At 40.1% G+C, this 25,846-nt stretch overlaps 1 protein-coding gene across 2 annotated transcripts in view; it reads right to left on the minus strand.

Moving 5' to 3' along the window:
* LOC111343922 (dynein axonemal heavy chain 3-like) overlaps window positions 1–25,846 on the minus strand; it is an 84,735-nt gene that overhangs the window by 40,925 nt on the left and 17,964 nt on the right. For both annotated transcript variants that reach the window (XM_088732513.1, XM_088732512.1), the window contains exons 14-48: window positions 25,325–25,520; window positions 24,259–24,453; window positions 23,790–23,978; window positions 23,212–23,340; window positions 22,500–22,601; window positions 22,158–22,256; window positions 21,859–21,894; window positions 21,510–21,613; window positions 20,404–20,494; window positions 20,195–20,262; window positions 19,443–19,671; window positions 19,142–19,294; window positions 17,183–17,324; window positions 16,055–16,253; window positions 15,834–15,942; window positions 15,583–15,702; window positions 14,935–15,105; window positions 14,041–14,178; window positions 12,881–13,024; window positions 12,490–12,654; window positions 11,790–11,924; window positions 11,146–11,233; window positions 10,597–10,727; window positions 9,904–10,004; window positions 9,324–9,438; window positions 8,897–9,030; window positions 8,458–8,688; window positions 8,028–8,172; window positions 6,875–7,032; window positions 6,519–6,599; window positions 5,851–6,000; window positions 5,015–5,237; window positions 4,569–4,682; window positions 3,811–3,948; window positions 56–150 (exon numbers count right to left, since the gene is read on the minus strand). In XM_088732513.1, coding sequence (XP_088588639.1) covers window positions 56–150; window positions 3,811–3,948; window positions 4,569–4,682; window positions 5,015–5,237; window positions 5,851–6,000; window positions 6,519–6,599; window positions 6,875–7,032; window positions 8,028–8,172; window positions 8,458–8,688; window positions 8,897–9,030; window positions 9,324–9,438; window positions 9,904–10,004; window positions 10,597–10,727; window positions 11,146–11,233; window positions 11,790–11,924; window positions 12,490–12,654; window positions 12,881–13,024; window positions 14,041–14,178; window positions 14,935–15,105; window positions 15,583–15,702; window positions 15,834–15,942; window positions 16,055–16,253; window positions 17,183–17,324; window positions 19,142–19,294; window positions 19,443–19,671; window positions 20,195–20,262; window positions 20,404–20,494; window positions 21,510–21,613; window positions 21,859–21,894; window positions 22,158–22,256; window positions 22,500–22,601; window positions 23,212–23,340; window positions 23,790–23,978; window positions 24,259–24,453; window positions 25,325–25,520 — 4,818 coding nt within the window. The remainder of the gene's footprint in view (window positions 1–55; window positions 151–3,810; window positions 3,949–4,568; window positions 4,683–5,014; window positions 5,238–5,850; window positions 6,001–6,518; window positions 6,600–6,874; window positions 7,033–8,027; window positions 8,173–8,457; window positions 8,689–8,896; window positions 9,031–9,323; window positions 9,439–9,903; window positions 10,005–10,596; window positions 10,728–11,145; window positions 11,234–11,789; window positions 11,925–12,489; window positions 12,655–12,880; window positions 13,025–14,040; window positions 14,179–14,934; window positions 15,106–15,582; window positions 15,703–15,833; window positions 15,943–16,054; window positions 16,254–17,182; window positions 17,325–19,141; window positions 19,295–19,442; window positions 19,672–20,194; window positions 20,263–20,403; window positions 20,495–21,509; window positions 21,614–21,858; window positions 21,895–22,157; window positions 22,257–22,499; window positions 22,602–23,211; window positions 23,341–23,789; window positions 23,979–24,258; window positions 24,454–25,324; window positions 25,521–25,846) is intronic.

Consider the following 25,846-nt stretch of genomic DNA (forward strand, 5'->3'; position numbering starts at 1 on the left):
TATAACGAGATGTGCACGAACAAGAACGAAAACCAGACGAGTTATGAAGTCTTACCTCCTGAGACTGTCATCAGTAACAACACCGCCTCTGCCAGCCAAATGTTCCAACACGTTGTTCATCTTCTCCTTGAACTCTGAAGCCATTACATTCTAAAATCAAAGAAAACTGTGAATAAGTCGTGGATACATTGCGCTTGAATGAGTTTTGAAGATGATTAAATTCCTATGGGTAACTCCTGGTTACAGTTGAAACTACTTGGAATTACTTTGAACTGCTGGGACGATGTTGAGTGAATGGTCAGAATTCACATTGTAGGTATCGGTCAGTACAAAATACAGACTGCAAACCGGGTACGAAATTCAGACTTGGTACAAAATGCAGACTGCAGACTGGAAATTTTGAAAACTGTTTTTTCGTCTGATAAATGATAACGTATGTCATCTTACAAATTACCGAGTGTCACGCAATGGCCTTTTAGAAATCACTTTCATGATCATTTGCACTATTTCGGAATATTCCTTGCCCGTTTCCTCGCACATTTTGTTTTTAACAAAGCGGCCACTAAATTCGGTTTTTAAAAAAGCGGCCACAATCGTTCTCAAATAGAATTTCAAGCCTTCGTACAGGGTTCGACATCTCCGCTAGCCCGGTAGCCCGAGGCTAGTAAAAATTTGGTCGGGCTAGTAAAAAACCACGTTTAATAGCCCGCTGGCTAGTAGAAAAATTGAAAGAAATTATATATCATTAGTTTACTTGAAGCTCACAGTTGACTAAAAAAATCAAGAAAGTTTAAATTGTAATGATAATAACAATAAAGAAATACATCGGCGGAGCTAAACACTCGGCGGAGCTAAACTGTAAGTGGCAGTGACAAAGAATGTAAATATTTTCCTATTGGTATGTTAGAACGTGGGCCGCTAGGGTGTTAATTGAGTCTGTTGTATGGCGTATTTAAACACGAAGGCGCGCTATATAAGGAAGTCTTCCCTGGGAAGGCCTAGGCTCATTTGTCACTCACCATTGACGTGTGCAGGTCAAATTCAAATGCTGGTAGACGAACAAAAGGAGCTAATGAGATATCTATTGTTTACTTCCACCAGCATGGTGGCATGAGGTAACGTGCGAACTACCTACTTCGATCTCAAATTTACCGCCACAAATAAAGACAGTTTCCACTGGAGAAAGGAAATACAAATCTCAAAAACTCTTGTATTGTGATGAAGACATAAAACAATTTTGAGGAATGCGCCCGCTGTTCATTGCTTTGGAGTAGCTGTAGCTCAAGCTGACTTGACTCTAAGAGTTCTACATCACACGACGGTTGATTGACAAATGGTCCAGTGGGACCTAAGGCTCCTTTTATAGCGCACCTTCGTGTACATTCGTACACCTTTTCGTGTACATTCGTACACCTTCGTGTACATTCGTACCTTCGTGCACCTTCGTTGACATTTGTAATGTATTCATCTCATCTCTGGAACTTTTCTAGTTTTATGTTAAATTTTATCTTGCATGTAATTAAGCTGTTTTACCTCTAACCCCCAGAGGTCGGTGCGCCTGCAATTGGATGGGGAAGTGACGTTCCCATTTTTCCCACTGGGTTTTTTGGGTTTTCGTATCAGGCGGCGGCACACTAAACGTTTTAGCCCGAGAGGTGATGACTAGTTATTTACTGCAGTAAATGGCTTAGTTATCTACTACTCTGTTTAACTTTGTCGGACGGCATTAAATACTCGGGCTCCTAGTTCCAGCTGCACACCCACTCTTGTGTATGAGTCGTGAATTTAAATAGGAAGGCATAAATCTTTCATCTTCTGGCGTCTTTTCTTGTCTTGCGTGTCGATCGTAAACATCGGTAGATCCCAGACTCTCTGCTTAATGGTCAATGTCTTCCCCAGTCTTCTCCCTACCAATGTTGCGATGCTTTGCACATCGCCACGCCATTCTTTATCATTTTGAAAGACTTTGCCAATAAGTTTAGAGGAAGGTTTGCGTGTTTGGGGTTGAAGTAGACCTCGAGGGAAATTGATCCGGGCTACCAAGTTGTGTTTCGGGCTAGTAAATTTTAGAAATCACCAGCCCGGTGGCTAGTAATGTAGGTGGCCAAGTGTTGAACCCTGTTCGTGTAGTCTTCTCGTTTCGCGCGCGAGATGTCAGTATTCAAAAAAAAAGACAGCTTTTGTGTGTGGTGCGAACTCTTCACCTTTTAAACCGATATGTGTATATTTTCATTTTGTTGACAAAAATGTGGACTTAGACCAAAACTGTTCCTTCGAATTGATATATTTTTAACGTTCTGGGGTGTACACACAATGACTTTCACAAATTAATGTTTACGTAGTCACCACACAGATGAGAGGTAGAACTATCAGAAAAGTAATTAACTGGCCAGTCACGAAAACAGCACTTGGCTTTCCCCTATAAAAATTCGCCGGTTACTCATTTTAGCGATATATAACGATATAAATACTGAGAAGAATGAAGGCTTGAAATTGTATTTAAAAACGATTGTGGCCTGGACGCTTTGTTAAAAACAAAATGTACCCGGGAACGGCGAGGTATATTCCACAAAGAATGCAAATGATCGAGGAAAAGCGATTGCATTGAGCGTCTTCGCTCATAGTTACACCTTTAGTCTTTCAAAGAGCTTTGACTCGGTTACACATGTGCTAACTGCGACAAGTATTGTAATTAAAATCGAAACTCCTTCGAAGAAAGATCGAGTTAAATTTTAACATCGCGGAAAAGCGATTGCATTAAGCGTGTTCACTCATAGTTGCACCTTTAGTCTTTCAGAAAGCTTCGACTCGGTTACACATGTGATAACTGCGACGAGTATTGTAATTAAGATCAAAACTCCTTCGAAGAAAGGTCGAGTTAAATTTTAACGTCCCAGTGATTGAGGCGTTCCCGTATAATTTCGGAAGGTCGCGATCAATAGTCCTTTTTACAGTCGTGGGCTTGGTGGCCAGGCCTTTGAACAGGAGTGAGGCTAAGGGTGACCTTGTTATGATAGGGATGTTGCTGTTTTTCAAATGCAAATTTCTTTGTTATCATGCTAACTAGCTACAGGTCTCTATCACAACAGGGTCACCCTTAGCCTCACTCCTGTTCAAAGGCTTGGCCACCAAGCCCTCAACTGTAAAAAGGACTATTGGTCTGCCGTCAACATATCGATTTGTTTACATCTGAGTGAGTGACACATTTGCATATTCAACCCCATTCTAATAGTCGTTTCTAGGCTTCGCATACCCACGACTACAAACCACTACAACATTTGAAGGAAATTTAGAAATAAAAAGGGATAACAGAGTGTACGTAGTCCAGCTAAATTCATAGTTACAGAAAATTATTTTGCTAAAAATTTTCTTCTACAATTTGTAAGATTCAGTAAATCAATTTCTATTCCGTTCGATTGAAAAGTTCGAGGCATCCACCCATGGCAATAAATGACGCATTCCAAAGCCTTGGAAGTTTGGATTACATTCTTCAATTACAAACTGAATCTCAGCATGACGCAATATAAGATTAAGTCACCTGGCTTAGTCAACTCTCTGATGTAAAATATAACAACCCTTCAAGCAGGCTCTCATTATTACTCCTGCGAGACGAGTCTTTCTTAGCCCGTGAAAAAATCTGATTCCTTGAGTAAAGCGAGCTGGCGAGATGTCTGCTGGGAGCCTGGCACCAAGTGCAAACCTCCCAAACTCGTCACAAATCTTTCCGCGGGCGGGGGCGTCCTGCAGTGCTTATGACCGACTATAACCAACTTGTTAGACACGACATTGACAAAAATAACGTTTCCATACCTTAACTATCTCAAAGAAGCACTGCCGGTCCTCAGAGTCAACCAATCTATCGTAAAACACGCGGTAGACTTCATGAACCCACAATCTGATCAGCTTGCTTGGATGAGTGGCACAAACTCCGGGAAATAGAAGGATCCCCTTTAATGAGACATTTGCAAATACGGCAAAGTCAAAAAACTAACTGATGATTTGTCGTACAATAGTGGACCTACATTTCTATAGCGAAATGCGAGGAGGGAAAGGGAAACAGACAGGGAATCAACAAAGTGTTGATATGATTATTAAGTAAGACTTTTATGGAATATTCGTCTGTTTGAAGAATCAAAAAAGTAAACAGGCCTTCACAGAATATTCTTTAGTTTGAAGATTCAACAAGGTGTTGATGAGCTGTAAGTAAAACATTGAGTGGCGAAAACCCAAAACCAAAGTTATCATAGCGGGCCAATGAGAAGAAAGGAAAATACATTTGAAAGCCAATGAGAACTCAAAGTAAAAACAACCAATCAACCTAAAGCGCGAGAAAACGCTGACGACTAAATCGCGATTGGTCTTAGTTTTGCATCTGACTGGTTGAAAAAGTAGCGTGAGTTTTCTGAATCAATCGCAACACGAGATAAAGGAACACCAAAGCAATCCGGATCGACACTCCACTGAAAATTGTTCTACATGGCCTACACAAATCCCTCGCTTCTTTGAAGTCGTATGAGTATAAGGTGAGGATGAAGGCAGAAAAAAATTTACCACCAAAATTATTTTACCTGTACGACCCTTGCAAAATCTCTGAGATTGAACACATAGTGGGACTTAGATGGCGTGGGAAGGAAGCTGGTAATAGCCTGAGTGTACACCTCGGTAATGGCGCTGATTATAATCTAATAAAGCAAATAAAATACAAATATTATGAACATAGCTGTAAACGACGGCAATTGACACATTATTATCACTGAGTCGATTTGTTTGCCCCCGTATCACCACTTATATTTGTTCGAGACCAGTAAGAGTTTGCCACATTTTTTTTAAAGAAAGGTGAAGAGAGCAACAGACAGAGAGAACAATCAGTGGTGCGAACGAACAAATCAAATCATGCAATGTCGAACGGTGACTTAGCGCACAGTGAATGATCTTAGCGTTGAAATGAACAGTTCGAATGGAGACCTTATTAGAAAGGTACTGATCACTTGACTTCTACGCAATTAGACTATACCTTAGAGAACCTCCTTATCTGCATTTCAAAGCCACTGTTGTTAAAATGCCAATCCGTGATGACAGAAAAGATATTTCTCATGGTTTCTGTGCTGAACGAGTCAATGGAGATGATGTTGAAATGCCTCAGGAAACGCGGAGTAATTTCATTCCTGCCCCCACCCGGAGGACCCATAGCAGACACTAGCAACTGGTCCACGAGCGTTAGTACTGACGTGTCCTTCCTGTCAATAATAGAATGTAGAGAACGATATCAAATGCTTTAGTTTTGTTTTTATTATTATTTTTTTTTTTACAGGAAAGACCGCCCAAGCGTTTACTGACTTGATTTAATGCGGAGTGCTTCTGCTGATCCCCTTGTAAAGTTTCCAAATGATTGTAGCGCAACCGTAACTACTGCTCAGCTGTCTTCATTTCTTGTTCTCTTTTTATCATGATTGATTACTCAGCCTCGTTTAGAGACCAGCCATTATTGATCCCCTGGAGGGGTGGGGAGGTGGATGATTTTGAGGGGATCAGAAAAATTTCAAAGGGAACGGAGGGGGTATCAGTCTGCACCAACAAAGTATACAGAGGGGACTATGAAAAGTGGACTGCCAATTAATTGCCAATAAGGAGGGGAATCATAATAATATTGCAGAGCCTTATGGAGGGGATCAGATCAATCCCCCCTTTGATATTTCGTGCTAAAAGATAATTTCCATCGCCCCCCATGGCACCATGCACAAGCGCAAGCCCAGCTTAACGCTACAGCCTGAAAGAAGAGACTTCACAAGCTCTTTTGGTATATGATCCAAACTTTTTCGTTTCAAATTCTGGGAATCCGTCATAATTTACCTGTCAAACCAGTATCCATGATCAATCCACTGTCGCAAAACTTCGATGGGTGGCTGGGCACCATACTTCTCCTTAGCTGGCATATTTAGATCATCTACAAACACCACAACCTTCTTACCAATGGCTGGGCCATACACACCTCGCTTTCGTCTGAAAAATGGAATTGGCCAACGATTATTTAACCTTTGCTAGAGACGGAGAAATCGCCACCATATGATAGCCCCCCGAGCAAGCCCTCATTCTCCGGCCCTCATTATTAGCGGTGCAAGACGCGCGGTTCTCAGCCCGCGGGAAGACTTAGGACGAGTCGGGAGAGGTTTGCCGGGAGTCTGGTCTCCCGCCGGCTCGCGTTGCTAAGGGCCTCAAACTTTCATGCAGGCGAAGAAACACTCCCTAAAAGTGAACGCCCACTACAAGGCTACATTCCCACCAGAGGGCTTAGCAAGCCAGGAGCCACCTATTTTAAGTAACTCGGGACCCACTCATTCCAAGTACTGTTTTAAGTAAGACTCTCTGCCACGGTTTTTTTTTCTTTTCTTACAAATCTTCCAAGCCTTCGCTGATCCATAAAGTCAACGAAGATGTTGGGTCATCCAATGATGTCGCCATATTATCCAACCCGCTCATGAAGAACAAAATGCAACAGTTAATCATCAGTTAATTGTTACCTATCTAATTTTGAAAGGATCATGTCTTGGGTTTGGTTGGAAGTTGTTTGGGCGGAAAAGTTCATGAAGTTAGCGATGTACCTGAAAAAAGAAAAAAATTTTCAAACTCAAACTTGTAGCCTTTGGACTCGCAGTGCAAATGCAATTGTGAAAAAGAAATTTCTAATCTGAATCCTCTACGTACGGGAAGCTCTGAGGAGGGGCTAATCTCAGAAATATAGTTTTCAAAGTTGGCGGTAGAGGCTATTCATAATACCACTATAAATAGACATCGATAACGTTCGGCGCTGGTTGCCGCACGGATTATACATTGCCTTTCCTCGTAAACTCTTAACGACCAAACTGATTGTACTCACTTGTCGGGAGGCATGCGCAGAATGTAGTCGTTTGTTATGGCTGATTTTCCAGTTCCTGTCGGGCCAACCAATAGCAAAGGCTTCTCGTGATCAAGGAATAACTCCAGGAAATAACGCTGACGAACTGTCTCTGTGGTGGGTATGATCAACTCATTCGGCTACAAGAACAACATTTGACAAAGAGACAAAGAAAAATACTTCACCAGTACCGTACTTTCTTTCAGAATTGAGTAATAACAGAAACCTATGGCATAAATAAACACAAGCTGGATAAGTTTATGTAATAATATCATTTTAATAAGTCATTTCTTAGAGATCGATTTCGAGATAAAAATTAGCGATAAAATAGCACGACGTTTCGACCTCTCCAAGGTCACTTTCAAGTGAGTAAAAGTTTTCTAAATTAGCATAAAAATGTTGAAAAAGTTGAAATATGTGAAAATGTGGCGAACGCTAAAATGTGATGAAATATGTAAGAAAGTGCTAAAAATATCTATGAGGTAAAAACAATGGAACAATAATAACAAGAACTACTTACATATTCGATCACATTTTAGCGTTCGCCACATTTTTACCCGTTTCAACTTTTTCTACATTTTTATGCTAATTTAAAAAACTTTTACTCACTTGAAAATAACCTCGAAGAGGTCGAAACGTGCTTTTTTATCGCTAATTTTTATCTCGAAAATAACAACATTAACTGCAATTTCACATAATCTGATAGAAAAGATACGCTACTTGAGTCAGAATAGAGTAATTTTCAAATGAGAATCTAAAATAATCCATGATTGCTGTGGTTTTGCTTTACTTCGTTGCCCAACTGGTCCAGGAAACTCGCACCACTTTCCTAACCAATTAGATTGAAAACTAAAGGAACCAATCACAACTTGGCCACTTGCCCTTTCCCGCGCTTCAGGCAGTTTGCATGTTTTTACTTTGCGTTCTCATTGTTTCGTCGTAAACTTTTTCTTTGTTTTGATTGGGTGATAGAGACTCTATGTCCCACGGGAATGAACGACTCCAACGTGTCGGGTCGGATGTCTTCATATCACTTCGACTTTCACTGGTGACCACTCATTTGACTGGCTCAAAAGAAATCTAGGTTATCTGAGGGATGATCTATATTTACGACTATATCTCACACTTAGCTCACCTTGGCGTTTGGAGCAATTTCCTCGATGAACACATTCTTCTCCCACGGATGCCACGTACCAAAGGTTGACTTATCGAAAAAGAAGTCATAAATAACTCCTTTTCCAGGAAACTGGTAATTCTTGGGCAGCTTTAAATCTTTGGGTCTAAAGTGAAAAAAGATGTAAACGCCTGCACTAGCATCCGCTAGATTGTTAAAAGATTGATTCTTAGTTCTCTTAATGTTTTGGTTGCCATTTTCTCTCAACAACGTTCGCATCACTTTCCAATAATTGTTCGCGGAATGGGGTAGTAGTATACATCGTCATATGTCCTTATCGAGAACGTAAGCGTTTGTCTGAAAGTAAGCTGCTAAACGCATAGAATATGACCAGTTCCTCTCCCTGCAATAAAAGTTCATTTATCTCAACACAAGAGAAACGAATTTAAACCTTTGGTGTTGTTTGTTGGTTCCCGCTGCTAAGACTTTAAAGAAATCACTGAACTTCAGCCTGGAGTCAGTGTCTAAATTTCCGCCGATTGACCAACACAAAGCAAACAGAAAGAGGGACTGGAGCCATTGCAAAATCTCCGCCTCAGTCTTGGCCGGTTTCTCGTCCATAACTCCCTCAAACTCCTCCTCATCCATGACGGTCTTTTTCTTTTCCTCTTCGGGTGGCTCTCTATTTGCAAAAATATAAATGGGATAAGTCTGTGATCAACCAAGAACATCTGGGAAGAACATGTAAAACCCCGACGAAGCCTGAGTTTATTTCTCAGGACACACTTTCTGTAACTGTTTGGTTTCAGTTTATCTGCCTAGATACGTTCGACGCAAAAAAAAAAATACCTTGCCCTTACTCTTAGCCAAGAGCCAGTTGGCCATTTTACCTCAACTCATCCAACAGAATGGAGTATATGCTTAACATGGACTTCACCATATGCATTGGTGACGTGCGCACCAGTTCACGGCATTGTCTTATGACGAAATCCACGCACGGGGCAATCAACCAATCAAACATCATCTGGATGGAAACAAAACATGATAAGAAACCATAGATACTATTTTAATCTTGCATGGTCCCTTTATTGCTTAAACCAGCTCCATAACCACTTTTTCGGTTAAGGGTTCAAAGGATTTCACAAAGTATGACGACACCTATGGTTTCTTAAACCAGTTTAACCAGTTTCTTAAACTGGTTCAAGCTGGTTTGAAAAACCATAGATGTTGTCACGCTTTGTGAAATCCCTCAAACCCTTAGGCAAAAATAAGGATGATTAAATTCTTGCTGCTTCGTTGCAAAAATCTAACCCTGACCTGTATCGAGTTCTTGCTAGCAAGGCTGAGGTTTGCAGGATATTCCTTCTCCATCCACGAAGCGACAAGTGGCTCCCAGCCAAGCTGACCCGGCTCCATGTAAATCATACCACATCTGAAGCAAGCAAAGAATTCTCTAAGTGGCGGATAGAAATGATGATAACAATAATGATGGAAATTTAGCGCTAGACATGAGCTGTCTCTTCTTGACCACTGCTTTCATGTTTAGGCGAAATTTGGAATGTAGTTTTTTGTGGAGGGAGGAGAAGCGAAGGAATGAGAGAAAAACTGCCGGAGCAAGGAGGAGAACCAACAACAAACTCAACCCACATGTGACGTCAGGTCCGTGAATCGAACCCGGCCCACAGCGGTGAGAACTGAGCATTCTCGCCACTAGGCTATCCCCGCAATTACTCCGAGGATTCACCGAAGATAAACCCCTCCCCTATACAGTCGGAACCTTCCAAAAAGGACCCGAGCATGACCAAAAGCAAAGAAAGAAATAAAACAGACACGTTTTCTGTAAGTGAAAGGGAAGTAATAAAGTCAGCTTGTGATGAAAAAAAAAATGGTGTCTCACCTGCTTACTGTTGCTGGTGAAGCCTGCTCCAGGTCTTGAGGTTCAAATATCATGTTCTGTAGAGAGCTCATTTGAATTATCTCCCCACTCATCAAGCACAACTGCAAAAATATGACAGATATCAATTTGTTTCTGATGATGTCGGCCTTAAAATGGCGAGGTGGTATTTAACCTGGTCGTTTCGTACCGACGGACGTTTCGTACTCAGTCGACTTGTACCCAAATTCAGACGATTCGTGTCCAGTTTGGTACTGGTCGGCGAGGTTATCTAATGAACCTCCTATATAGCGTGGCTTGCCAACGAGTCCCTCGTAGCTAAGTTACTAAAGTATCTAATTATATACTCGAAAAAATCTATCGTTCCCGCGGATTTGTCAATGACGAACGCGTCAGTAGCTAATAGAGTACAACACACAGTTTCTGATATGCATCCACTCAAAATTAAGGTTGTTTAGGATAATTAAAACATGCTAAATCTGCCTCCTGCCATTTGGTATCCTAAAAAAAACACTGTATTTATTTACAATGTTTGTTTCCAACTTGTTCGTGATGGCCCTGAGAAACCCCATTTGGGTAGTGGTCAATTGTATACATACAAATACCAACAGTTCATCTCCTCAATTGCCATCTTTCGAACTTACCACCTTCCTGTCAGCAACAGAATCAATAGGATCTTTGTCGATATAAAAGTACCTTTTTGTTGTCGTCAAGCACTGTATTCATGTTCTCAATCCACACTGCATCAACTGGCCCATCAAAGATGATCCATTTACGCTCCTCGCTGACTGAACTTGCGTGTTCACGGAAAGTATTGGCAAGTACCCCTGGAAATGAATTAAGTATGTAAACCATAGAAATGTAAATATATGAGTATAACCTTGGCGCAAAAATTGTTATCATATAGGGAGGGCCATTAGTGTGGAACTCCTTGCCACCCGAATGCGGAGTCTTGGCAACTTTTAAACACAACTTGAGGAGTGACCTTCTAAAGAGTTTTCTGAGTAGAGATGAACCCTTTTTGAGAGTTTTCAGTAACAGTTGACAGCTTATTTATGATAGTTTCTACACATGTAATAAAGAGTCAATTATTTTTCACTTATTAATCTTTTTAATCGTTTTTGTAATTAGGCCGGAAGATCCCCATTGGCGAGTCTTAATAAAGATATTGCATTTAAGGTAATAATCACAAGTAATCTTTCCTTGAAACAACGAGGAAATCAATTCATGAAATAAAGCAGTTACCGTCTGACCATTCGTGTGACACGGGATCAAATCTTCCATACAACTGGCCCATGGTGACAGCCTTGGGGTTAATGATCCTGTACTGAACCTATAAGAGATCATGGTTTTCTGTTATCTTCATTTCAATACTTTCACTGACTTTGTCAATACACCGTATTTGTCAGCAATGAGTTAACTGGTAAACCGGAAACGAAAAACGAGGTGACACGTAACGTGGTCATCACGCGGAACATCACGCGGTTTTCTCGTATTTTTTACTGTACATTTCTTCCTCTTTGTCTCTGTAATTTGGTCTCTCTTAATTAATATTTGTAACATAAACCATAATTCGTCCATTCATCAAAACCATCAAGTACAGAGACAGAGCGAGGCATTGTCAAAGTTGATTACTTTGGTCGAGGACAAAACAATATGATTAGTTGATACAGTACCAAATTGTCCAAATTAACATCGAAAGAATTGTTTGGGAGGCAGAAAGGAGAATTATTAATAAGAACTTCAGAGGGAAAGGGTTTAAAACAGACCTCCACTGAACGGAATCAGGGAAATGTGGTAACTAAATGAAAACACGTACTAATCGATATTGCAAGGATATCCAAAGACTTGCAGAGGGAAAAAAAACCGAGGTCAGTGACCTGACATACCCCAACTTCATCTGAGTCTTCATCTTTACCAAGCTCAGTCAGGGCTGCAGCCAGAACCTTCCACGCTGACGTCTTTCCGCCGATGGGATCCCCCACGATCATAAAGCCGTGACGGACCAACATCATCTCGTACACCTTACAAAGGAAATATATACTCCAAAAATCATTTTGAGAAAAATAACATAACACTCCTAAAGAGAAGCTTTCAAGCCAGTTTCCGGATAAGAATGGGTAGGAGCTTAAAATCTTACGGTTCCTCTGGCCTCTAGGCTCCAATAAAGATCAAACTCTGTTCCAAAAGATTGCCTGTTAATCATTTGATTTTGGTGATTTCTTTTCATTGTAATACCTACTTTTGCGAGTGGTAGAAGATTTGTTGTTAATAACCTATGGGCTCAATTTATTTCCAACCATTCCCCTTAAGACGGCTAAAAGATTCGAACAACAAGAACCAACCATCTTAGAGCTCTCTTTCTTCCTGCTTTGCTTCAACCACTAACGCCTAACTTAGAAAAGAAAACTATTTACTCATTTCAAGGTTAAATCTCAATCATACAGCAAAGAAAACTCATGATTGATGCCAATCAAGAGTCGTCGATGGCTTGGTAGGGCTTCGAATAATTAAATTTGTTTTTAACTTTCTCATTCTCAAGGGAAAAATTTTTCATTTTCTTTTTAATCCCGTAAATTGTAAACACACCTGTACAACTTTTTCAACAAACCATGGTACCGCCTGTAGTCCCATCTTCACGCTGTTCCGTCTGAGTGCCTCTTCCAGGACACCGTGGTCAGGAGATGGCAGAGTGATGCCTGGGAACAAGTCTGACACAATGCCTTCAAACAAAGGCAAGTCTTGTGATAAAAACTGAAAGGAAAATAAGACAAAAGAAGAGATCTTAAAGACAAAAGAAGAGATCTTTTCTTCATAACCATTCTCAATTAGGACGAAAATAAAATAACAGGCGTGTGGCAGTTCCCAATTCTTGCCGCCACTTTTACTTTGAGGATTTTAATTTTTTACTCCAAAGGTCTTGAATCACCGTAAGTTTATTTCAAAACTACTCAAAATTTCGTCTTATGTTTTAACAAACCTTTGGCAAGTTGACGTCCATGATGGACCTTAGCAACAAAATATCCTCATCTTGTTCAGAATACTTCAGTTTTAAATTTCCTGCGGCAGTGAGAACAGACTTGACCGCTCGCATACCATAATCATAATGATGCTGAGAGGAAAGCTGCCAGAGAAAAATATACGATGGTATGAAAAGTCGATGACAGAAATAATTATGACATCCTTTTCTCTCTTTACTGAGTGATGCAATTTTACTGGTATTCAACAAAGAACTAGTACTACAGGTGAAGGCTGTGGAGTAGTGGTTCGCGCAGTAAAATCCTTCAGGCAAGACACTTTACGCTTACAGTGCCTCTCTCCTCTCGGGAAAAGGCCAACTGCAGGGAAACGTGACAAAATGCGGAGGAGAGGAGGTGTTATCCCTGCGATGGACTGACATCCCCCCCAGGTAGGAGTAGTAATATTCCAAGCCGCTACATTCCATAGAAACAAGCGCCGGAAGTGGGAGCCCTCTGCCTCAAATTACATGACTGAAACATTGAGCTTAAGTAGTTACGCCTTTGGTTCACTCAAAATCACATTGCTTGACTAGAGAAAAACATCACATACACTTAATTCCACTTTACTCACAAACGAAACGATTTAAGACAAGTCACAAACCGTTGATGTTGGCTTCAACGAAACATTCGTCGCACTTTGTATAACATAATAGTAGTTTACTTTATAATTTGAATATATCAACAAAGTTGAAATGGTAAATTGGCCACCGTTACGATTATAAAAGCTGACGTTTCGAGCGTTAGCCCTTCGTCGGAGTAGTTTACTTTAGTTTATTAGCTTCGCCGACAGGCAGGGACTCCGCAACAGCTTACGCCATTTACCGCGCGCCCAGTAAACAGGCGAGACCACATCAGAGTACTCTCGAGGGTGGGTTTTTTAACGTCCCCTGCCTAACCAAATTAACTAATTAATAGATGCAGGAGACGGGACGTACGGTTTATTCGTCCCTATCCGAGAAGACTAGAATGTCTGTCCATTTCTTGATATTATATCAAGGTAGCACATTCTCCTCGGTTATTTTATAACCTTGAGTGTTGGTCCAGCCGGGGCTCGAACCCTCGACCTTCCACACACCAGTCCGGCGCTCTAACCAATTGAGCTAAGAAGTACTGTTGTTACCTGCTCGGAACAGAGCCTATACACAGCCACAATCTTTGCCGACAGACTCCTGGCATTAACAAAGCCCATGGAATATAAACTGATCTCACTAATCAGGGCATAATCAGGAACCATCATGGCGACTGTGCGGAAAAGAACCTGCAAAAATAACCACTAACGATATTACATGCGCAGGTCACTTTACATGAACCTCTTCTGATACTTAATTAAATTAGTGAAAAACAAAATAAACTAACAAAATAAACATACCAAATCTCTTATCGACTACTTGTCATTTTCCGAAATGTTTTTCACTCCAGTCATACCTTATGTCGCGGAATTATGCGATAGGTAGTGATTTCTGGAAGTCATTCAGTGCCAAGCCAAGCCGCACATTCGCAGCACTTTTCTTTACTTAATCTATTATTGTAAGTGAGGTGGCTCTCCCATAAGCCTGGTGGCTTCTTGGGTCTCCTCACCTTCTAACTGTTATCGCTGTAATTAACTATTTTTTAATTGTTAAACTAAGGCAAATAAAGATGATGATGATAATCTGTGTCAGGTGACACTTAATCGTGTGACTTGAGTGACTAGTATCTAATTTCTCCTTACAACATCCCCTCTGAAGTACATCGTGGTCACGAGAATAAACGCAATGATGGCCAACTAAAGAATACTTGACGTTCTTGATCGATAAACAAATTCTCCTTGTTAGTCCGAGGAAGAACAGTATGGAATAACATGCATACTGATCTTTATGTGTGCACGGTTAATAGGCACTGTTTTAGTTATTGCAAACTTCCAAAACCCTACAGTTTGAATAAAAAGAACAAAAACACAAACAACACAGCGCTTGCGCCAAACTCTCTTTAATTCCAATAATTCTTCAAATTATCGAATCATCTCTTCATTTACCTTCAGATTATCAGGGAGCTCTGCACGGCCAGCGTAACCAGGGTTCATAGTTATGAAGATGGTACATGACGGATCCAGAGAAATTTCTGTTCCCTCAAACACAAACTTGTCGACTTGTTCCATGACGGCCCTTTGTATTGTCAAAATCTGTTGTGCTACAACCGACAACACCTGCACAAAATCATCAAGAGCAGAACTTCAATTGTTTTTGTTTTCAAACCACAACTTGACTGTACTGACATTTGCGTGAGTTCTAGTCAAACTGTCTAAATTGTAAACGAAACCAAAGGAAATTAAAGGTTTTCAAATCACCTATCTGGCTTAATAACATAATGACCATAGTGCGCATTGTCTGATTGGTCAAATCAGTTTCCATGCGGATGCTTTATCAGGTTATACAGCCCGCACGTAACTAGTTATGCCTTAAAACAATAGAACGCGCTCTACAGCGTGATAAAGCCTCTTGGGAAGTTGAGAGAACACTTGGAAAGTTTATAAATCATGAGCCGAAGGCGTGTTCCTCGTGTTCTTCCGACATTCTACGTTGTAAAGACCGGAAAAATGCGTTCTGTTGCTTAATTAGTAACGTAATTCTAAAGGTTTGCAGTTATAGAACACAGTTTGATCCTAACTTTAAGACTGACTCACTTCCAGCTCTATCCTGTTAAACTCGTCGAAACAGGCCCAGGCCCCTGCCTGTGCGAGACCTTTGAAGAACTTTCCCATGGCTTTGTAGTCCAGTCCATCTGAGCAGTTGAAAACAACGCACTAGAAGTAGTTCAACAGAAAAAAATGAGTGAGTAACTTTATAATCTTGAATTACAAGCCTAGAAAAATAACAAAAAAACAGTAAATTCCATAAAACGCAGAAAGATTTAAATCTGCAACTTTATCAATACCTGCTTAGCAACAGCTTTCGCCAAATCTTTACATGTCTCCGTCTTCCCCGTACCAGCAGGTCCCTCAGGGGCCCCTCCCAGGTTCAACAGGAGAGCACCCATCAAAGTCCTATAAATTGGAGGAAAATCTAAATTCAGTTATCGTAATCGGAATCGGCCGATCCAAACCACAAAGTATTTCATACCCTAGACTCAGGCGATTTAACGCTAACCGCACTTACCTGTAACATCTGTCTGTTAAAGGAGTAATGACCAGTCTTCCACTGTTGCCAAGGTATTCGTAACCATATTTGACCGCTGTGGTAATCATCCTTACAATAACAGCCTTTGTTTCCCAGTAGTAACGCAACTGACTAATCCACTGAAAGTCGTTAGGGTTTGTCACGCCTTCCTTCTTCAGCTTAGCTACCACGTCACGCGCTGACGAAAAGAAGCAACATGTAAAACATAATCGACAAAGGTGCTGATGGGCAGAACGCTTTCTGATTGGGTGTCGTTAAACCAAAACTACAGCAGTCACATCGGCTAGTCAGGACTTAAGGAAGAGACCAATGAGAGTCAAAGAAAATAAATTAAATCAGCGTCAAACTACTGTAGAAAAAAGGCTGATAGTTTCTAAAGAAACTGTTTGGGGCTGCGTCGGTGGGGGTAACGAAATAATTTGAACAAATAATTTCAACAAAGTTGAAAGGGTAAATTGGCCACCGTTACGATTATAGAAGCTGACGTTTCGAGGGTTAGCCCTTCGTCGGAGCCCTTCGTCCTATTCGCTCCGACGAAGGGCTAACGCTCGAAACGTCAGCTTTTATAATCGTAACGGTGGCCAATTTACCATTTCAACTTTGTTGATATTTTCAAATTATACTGTAGATAAAGACAAGAAACCATGTCACGATTACTCTAGTTTTCATTTGTTTGAATGAAGAAGGTGGTACAAGTTTTCTGGGCAAATCGCAGGGCGAAGTTAGCAACGTTTTGCTGTTATTAGTTACTTTCTCGTTATTAATCGAGCAGACCCAGTAAACTATCATTCCCAACCTTTATTTGGTGGATTTGTAGCATCGATTTTGAACGTTTGATTCATAAAACCACTCCATGATCTTTGGCTAAATAGTCCGGGAAAACTATTGTGGTGTAAATCAAATCGGCAGTGTGTTTCCTTCTCGTTTTACCTTCGCTTTCGGTAGATCATACCACAAACGACATGACAAAGAAAATACGTTGGTGAAACAGCCAATCAACCGACAAATCTGCATCTATCACTTTTAACTTCAAGGAGTGTTTGTGTACACTTCACAGTCCTTGTTCAAAAATATAAAGTTTTCAGCACAGTCCTAAACTTAACTAACCATGCACATCAATCACAATGAGAGCTCCTAGAGTGATCCGGGACATGGTGGACAACTTTCCTCGCACAAGTCCGACGATATCTTCTATCTGTTGAGTGCTTTGTTTGTAATAATCTTCTAAGCCATCTTTCTGTATCATCGCCTGTAAAACCAATATATCACGGCTAAAGCACTCCCTACGAGTCTTTTTTTCCTTTCTTCACTACGAAATCTACTAATAATAAATCCACTGGCCTTAGGCAAACGATAAAAAGTTACCTAATCTTGGTTTCAGAGAAGATTAGGGATCATTCATTATTTATAGCCTTTGGGAGTCGGGGGATTTTGTAAGAGATCAGATGGTTTTCAAAGGAAACGGAGGGGAGAGGGGTAAACTGTACCAAAATCTCACATCCCCCGCGATAAATAATGACCTATCCTACTGCCTAACAGCGAACTTGTCTATGTATGCCGACGACCATCAAATTTACCACGCAGGAGCAGACCAGGCAGCTGTGACATCCCAGTTAAAGGACAGTGCCAACTTAGCAACAACGTGGTACAATTCTAACTTATTGGCGGGAAACCTCAAAAAGTACCAAGTTTTGAACTTGGGCTCCACTCAAAATGACAGCAATATTTGCGTGAATGATGTTGTGATTGAAACTAAAGATAATATCATACTTCTAGGAGTAGTGTTGGATTCTAAGCTAAATTTCTCTGAGCATGTAATCTCTATTTGTAAAAAAGCCAGCCAGAGAATTGGTGTTTTAATGAGACTACGTAATTTAATTCCTATGAAATCTAAGTTAATATTATTCAAAAGCGCGATATTACCATTCCTCACGTACTGTCACCTAGTGTGGCATTTTTGTAAAGCGAGTGACACTCGAAAGCTTGAAAGACTACAAGAAAGAGGACTTAGAGCGGTTTTCAAGGATAATAATTCTAGTTATGAACAACTATTAGAGAAGGCAGATCTGCCAACACTACTAAATAGTCGCTTACAGGATCTGTGCATACTTATGTATAAAGTAAGGCATAAACTGTGCCCTGCATATATAAGTAACATCTTTAAAAAACCAAATAGTAATTACAATCTGCGGCAAGCAGATTTCTCTATACCTAGGTATGAGACAGTCACCTATGGCAAGCACTCTATTAGATATTTAGGGCCTAAGCTATGGACAAAACTACCCAAGAGTATCAGGGACGTCACAACCCTAACGTCGTTTAAAAGCAAGATACGCCAACTCAATATAAGTGAACTTTTAGATGATGGCTGCGCAGGCTGTAGCCTTTGTTCATTTTGACTTCTGTGTGTTTTTACTATAAATCTCTTAATAAGTTAACTATAGATATTTTATCTACTACTGTATTTAGTTTGTATATTCTCCCCTAATTGGTGTCCCCAAATTAGTAGGGGATTTGTTCCCTGGCTAGACGGTTTTTGACACTTTAATAAAGTTTCTACTACTACTACTACTACCACATGATCAGTCCGTTGAAGGCTACCAATAAAAAAAACGGGAGATCGATCAATAAAATGTTGAGTACAACAGTCACGGTGAGACACAGTTCTCTTGGGGCACTTACTTACTTACTGATTCTCATTCAATTAAAAACTCAATCAACAATAAAATGATACTCAAAGTTTAAAACCACTATTTCTGATTGGAAAATTTCTCCCTTCCAGCTGGTATATAATTAAGAGAATTTACTGTTACATCTAGATAACACCGTCTGCCCGTACATTTGTCGATTTTCGTTATATTACCTGATTGCTGGATGTTAAACTGAAATTGTGAGAAGTAGTGTCTGTCACTTCTGCAAGTTAGGGTGTTCAGAGAGTTGGTAAAGCGGGAGCATGCCAAATATGCGCTGAACGCTGCTTTTCCTATTTATCTTCTTCTTTTCCTTCTTTAATCACACAAAGGGGTTCCTTAGTGGTTAACAGTACGTCAACCTTTGATATCCTACCTGAGTGACTTCCTTAGTCCAGTAAATGATGCTGGAGGCAAGCACCACCTGTCCTGGCCAAGACAATACCCACTCTGTCCTTGGGTTCTGTGGATAGGCGGTAACCGCTTCAGACATTACCTCTTGCAGGCTCAGTTTCATCGTTTGTTCGATCTATACATACACAACATCGGTGAATGATTTTAGTTCAACACTGGCATCCAACCTACGTTTATTTGTTTATATATCTATCTTTTCAAGGATAAATTACATTGAAACTCGGAAAATGTACGCAGTCTTAGATTGACAAAGTATTCCATACCTGTAACAACCATTTCTCGACAAGACCACGAGCATGCGCAGGCACCACCTTCTTGGAGAACTTCACAGTCTCTCCTTCAGCTGATATCATAGCACTGATCTCTTTCCTCTCATTAAATTCCAACTTTGCAATACCTTCAAAACACTTCTTTAGATGTGGCTGAACACGCAGAGGATCTTTCGTCTCGGATAGAATTTCCAGTAACTCGTCATTTGAAAGGAAGAAAAATCTGCAAAATAAATATCAAAGTTTAAATCACTTACACTCCAGCCAGGCGCGGTGGCTTGGTGATTAGCGCGCTGAACACTGGGTAACTCTGTACGTTCTTTTTCAAGACACTTCACTCTTAATGCTTCTTTCAGCGCAGGAGCACAAATGGGTACCAAAGAACTAAAAAAGGATGTTACTCTAGAAGCACTAATAATCCTGATTGATTCGTGCTTTCAAAGATGGAGATATTATTAAAGCAAAAATCAGCCGCCCAGAAAGCAACACAATTTTACTTGTGTCGAACTACTTGAACAAGGTAGCAAACACATTTACATATCCCGTTCATGGCTGAAATTTTGTAATTCATAGAGAAGAAAGAGGAATCGAAAACGTATGCTGCCGCCAAACACCTCATGTCAGCGTAAAATGTAAGAAAATTCATTTGAAGCAAGCAATCGGAGATCTGTTCCCAAACTCACGATGGGCGAAAAAGATGTAAACGGATGCATAAGTCAAAATTCGATTATGGCAGTAAACAGCACCTTGGAAAAAACAAGCGTTTCTTCTCCAAATACTCGTTCAATCCTTTCTGTATGTCTTCAAGAAGGCTCTGCATAAACAAGTGAGAAGAACACAGACCTCTGAGAAAAAGAAAATTTTAAAAGGACTATATAACACACATTTCTACATCTTCTACCAACCAGCACCTATATTACTAAAATCTTTAGGAACGGAAGGACGCAGTTGTTACCTCTGAGAGCTGAAGTTTGTCCAACATTTGGGGCTGTCGTGTTACTACTAAGGCTCGAGGATCTTTGACTGATTCAGTCATTATCTTCCTCCTGGGTAATTAAAAACGTCAGTACGGCTCGTAAAATTGGCATAAAGCATACCTGTTGCTAGGGAAATGCTGTGGCCTAAAGTTATGTACGCTGGACTCTGCATGGATTCCGTTGGGTCAACCTGTGTGTCCTTGAGCAAAATACTTTACTCTCACAGTGCCTCTCTCCAACCATGAGTGTAAATGGGTACTGGTGAACTGTCAGGGAAGCATGATGAAATGCTGGGGGGGGGGGGGAGGGGAAGGGGGTAACCTTGCGATTAAATAGCATCCCATACAAGGCGGAGACATGATACCCCAAGTCGCTTCGTGCTAACGAAGCCAGGATAAGCTTAGGCTGGATGGGCCACCTGGCTCGAGTAGAGACTTTATACTCATTGTTGGGAATTCGAAATCATGTATGCGCGAGGAGAACGTGAGGCCAAATGAAAATTATATATTTCATCATGTAAGAACTTAGGCGAAAGCGAAAGTGAAAGCATGGCTGTCTGGTGCCTCCCTGAGTAGCAACATGGATGTGTAAGGTTAAACAAGGAATGCTGGAAGAATATTGCGCATGGAAACGCTCAAGCAAACCTACAACTGAGTTTTCATATTTTCTCTCGGTTTTCAAAGTATATTAGAAGCCACCACTAAGATTAGTACATATATGGAAAAAGACATTATGTAGAGGGGGATCTCCAAATTCAACCCTTAAGAGTGTCTAACATCTCATTTCTCCTTACAGTATCAACCCAGAATCAAACAATAAGGTCACGAGAATAAAGGAAATGATCACCAACTAAAGAAGTTCTTGATTATGAAACACATTCTCCTTGTTAGCGCATTAGAATACATATAAAGAACAGTATGGAGAATATGCATATTGAAGTTAGGAACTAAAGGGTGAATGTTAGTATCCCCTGAAAGGGAGGGCGGAAGTAAAAGAGATGTCAGAGAAATACTATTTTCTACCTCTATGCAGCATTCCCAGAACTGGTGAAATTTCGATTTAATAGTGTACACCTGAAACCCACCAGTATTTGTCAACCGTGCGAAATTTTTCTCCTTCCTCTGGCATCTGAGCTTGAATGTCCTCAGAACAAAATATGGGCTCTAAATAAAGCCATGAAGCTTGCACCTGCGACACAAATGACAACTTTAAATCCAGGATGAAGACAAGTCATGCACATCCAGTGTTAACCTACGTCAATTTTGTACTCTATACTCGCTTTCTCGTATCACAACATTCCAATTTTCAAAACCTTTTTAATAGAACAGTAGTGTGCGCCATGAAATCAGAAGTAGACACATGATCCTCTGAGAAACTTTTTGCAAACAAACATTACCTACACCACTACCTAAAAGATAGAATGCAAAACAAACCTTCAGCCACGACTCCACAATATCTTGCATTAGATTCTAAAAAAAAAAAGGCAGCTCAGGCATGGCTGACTACAAACGCATGGCTACATAACGCAGGTATCCGAAAAAGCAGTTAATTGATAAATTATGCTTGACAATACGAGTCTGTTTGTCTAGACCCCCCCCCTCCCACCACTCAAGTTAGAATCCATCTAGATACCAACCAACCCTCTGTCTAACAGATATCACACACTCACCATAAAAGAGTATTAACCCAAAAATTGATAAGAAACAATAAAAAAACAAAACGGGTCACTAACCAGTTTGGTTTCCCATTCTTTTAATTCTGCTTCAAAAGGAACAACGAACGGAGAGCCCTTCATTGTCAATGTTTTCACTATGTGGTCATCAAGTAAGACCTAAAAACAAAAAAAAGCAAAATTCTGTTTCAACCAAATACGCAGGATCTCTTCTATCTTGTTTCTTTATATCGTGCAGTTCCAATGTAAAATTACAAATCCGTCCGGTGTGTTTGTGCAGCTGACATAAATAAGGTGTTAACCGTGCAGTATTTTTAAAATTCAGTTACATATCATATTACCATTGTTTTCCAGCGCCTTCAACGCTTTCACAACATTTGACCACAAATTCTAATCACTGACCTGCAGATCATCCACAGCTGACAAGATACTGATTCCTGTGTCTTTGTATTGAACAAACACAAACTCGATGTCTTTCCATTCTTCTTTCATTCTGCTCAGTGCCTGTTAGGGGAATATGCAGTTAGCATAAAACTAACTGGTTCAAAAGCATGGTTTTTACTCCTTCGAAAGAGGTTTTCAGGGATAGGCTCGTAATCATTGGGATGATGGAGAATGTACATCTATGGAAACTAAAACATTAAAACTGAAACATTTTTTTTTTTGTTTTCCTTCAATTTGGCCAGTAAGCAGGGGAGGGGGTCAGGGTTTATATCCAAGAGGAGGAATATATGTGGAAATTTCAGATGTTTTGTTATCTTTGTTTCAGGACCTATGTTTTGATGCCGAATCGTATGAATCGTATTATGTTACGTTGCAATACAAGTTATAATTCTTATCGTTATGAATGTTGAAATTTAGGGAAGTTGTTTCAGAAGTGTGCAAAGCAACTGAATTACAAAACAACAGATCAACTTTATGAACCAAGAGTAGAAATATCCATTGTGAGTAAACAATACTCAATGCTATATTGAGGCACAAAGACTGCATCGAGACTTATCAAAACTTGTACCAAATTGACTGTCAGTACACAATACTTGATGTTATATGAAAGACCAAACAATCCAATTTCTCCAGACTACACTAACTGGTCGTAAATGTAGATTACACACACCTTCTCCAAAGAGAATTCTTTTGCTGCTCTTCCACTGATCTCAGTCAGTTCTTCTACAAACTTGTCAAGACCGAGGACTAACATCTCATTTAGAGTAGTGTCTTCTTTCGGAGCAATATTAAAGCCAATCTGATTTGAAAAGCATAAATGTAAATGTAAGTTTCCCTCGCGGTTATTCAGCAGAAAGAAAAGGTATACAGAATCCGAGGGATATTCTCATGTGATATTCCCTTGTAAGAATTTTCAAACCTTAAGTCCGACACGATGAAAGGTTTTCGTTTAAATTTTCGCGGTTGTCTCCGCAGAGATTAGTTAACCTTGATTTTCGATGAAGCCGTAAAATAATCAGTAAAAATCAAAATCTACGCAGCAAAAGTTTTCCAAAGTAAGTAGCTGTATTGGCAAACGTTTCGTCATAGGCACGAAAAGAAATATTTGAAGGATGGTGAACACAGTTTGCCTCATAGTTCCCTCAAGCTTCACTTTTGCAAAGCCCTTTGCTACTCTGAATAGATAACGAGCGCGGACAAATATTCGAGCTCCTGGGGTGAAGAATGGAAGCTTTAAATGTATTGTACCTTTACACTCATTGCTTCCCAATGTCTCTCCTTAATTCCAGGTGTACACAATGCGTTGATCAAAGGCATGTTAACCTTAAAGTTTTCTAGTCGCGCTTTTACTGTAGAGGCCACTCTAAGAGGACCACGAAACTCTGGGTGCGCAAACTCTTTCGTCAGCTTGTAACTTGTTCTCCAAAGCTCAGAAACCTGTGAAGAATTTACGATAAAACGTTAATAAATGTACAACGTGAATGTAGTAAAGTACATGCTTCAAATCTTGAAATGATAACCACGTCAAGCGGGTTAAAAAATTTTCCGAACGTTGTGTGATTTTACCGACTTCCGCAAATGTGTCATGTTTTCTCGACCATTGGCGGGAAAGAGGTTACAAGCTTGACAAACTTCAAAAATCTCCAAAATCAGAACAAAAATTAATCTGCAGCGTTTAAAATGGTTAACTGTACACTGTTAACTGTAAATTCTACACCTGTTCCTCAATCTCTTCTGCATTCAGTGTTAAGATCGGCCCAGCCAGCCACATTTCTTGCTTGTCCTGGAATGTCACCAGTGCACGCCATAACTTGTCAAAGGGCTCTTTGGCGTCAATTATCTCCTGAATCTGAGGAAATCCACTGTACACCTCACAACCGAGTAAATCCTCCTCCTTGTTAATTTTCTTTCTCTGGAGCGACGAAGAAAACATAAACAGTCCTTGACTGACTATCAGTTCACGTCTAAGCGGTGACTAACCTCTTGCTTATGCAATTCAGTAGGTTTACAACTTAAATGCAAATATTACGACAATCAAAGAGCGATCGATCAATGATGCACTGTGCTTCTATAAATGGCCCAAGTGTTGACCTCTTAAGGATGTTTAGCTTATCCAGAAGTCACTCAAGAGTCTCAATAGGGGCATAGACGAGGTTCTCAATGAAGTTATATCATGCGCAAAGTATTAGCGCTTGAGTATGAACGACTCGTAAAATTCCCGTTCTAAGCAATTGAACAGTAACTTTTTACGGCAGAAGTAAACTTTCTCGTCAAAATGACTTCAGCACAACACATTCATCCTTCCCAAAAGACCACCAGTGACTCATTTTGGTGTCATTTTGAAATAATTGTATCAAAAAGGGTGTTATCCTTCGGTCGCTTACAATTACTGCACAAATGTTATCTAAAGGTAAGTTTGTGCGATACATTTAACAAGAAATGTACGATTTTTTTAATTCTCTTATACCATAGGTTGAGAGACAATTCTTACACTAAGCGTTGGCCGATTTGTACAGAATTGACGTTGTTTATGCATTCAAGATTTGTTGTTTACCTTCGTAAAAATACTAGCAACGCCCCGAAAATAACCAAGGTAACCAAGCAACTCGTAAAAATTTAACCAACCACCATACGACAAAAATTACGTTGCCTTTTTCACTCTCATTAAAAACTCATTTAAAGAAATCTAACTCAAAAATCTGGTTGACGCAGCTAGCAAGAGCACACTAAACGCAATCTTGCAATAATGGATTGCCATTTTAGTTTGTTTGAAACTCCTATACCTCGTCGAGAAACTCTTGTACTTTATCTTTAAGTTCCTCCAACTGAACCACGTAAGTCTTCGCCTCAGATATCCTATCTTTAGAGTGGAACTCTTTCACACTTTGAAGAGTCTCGTTCAACTGCACCTCAAACCTCGCCAGCCAATCAAACAGTTTGTTCATGGCTGTGTCGTGTTCCCTTGTAACACGATTTTCACTGAGGAGTACGAAATCAAAATCAGACACATTACATAGTACTATAATATAAGGTGCCTTCTAAAGCAACCTTTCCACAAATAACATTTTAACTCCCAGATGTGATTAACACGTAACTTCTCCCTGTTATATCCCTACATTATCCAGAAAACAGATAATGAGAATCTTTCAACGTAGTAAGTCAAAGTTGTTATCTTGACCGAACAACAAATTCTCTTAACTAATTTACAAGAGAATGCGTAGCAGCGAGAAGGGAGAATTAACAACAGATTCTTCGGAGTTAAAGGGGTTAGGGTTAGAATACAAGTAGAGAAATTATAGTTCAAT

Source organism: Stylophora pistillata, chromosome 9 (genome assembly GCF_964205215.1).
Source record: "Stylophora pistillata chromosome 9, jaStyPist1.2, whole genome shotgun sequence".
Lineage (NCBI taxonomy): Eukaryota > Metazoa > Cnidaria > Anthozoa > Scleractinia > Pocilloporidae > Stylophora > Stylophora pistillata.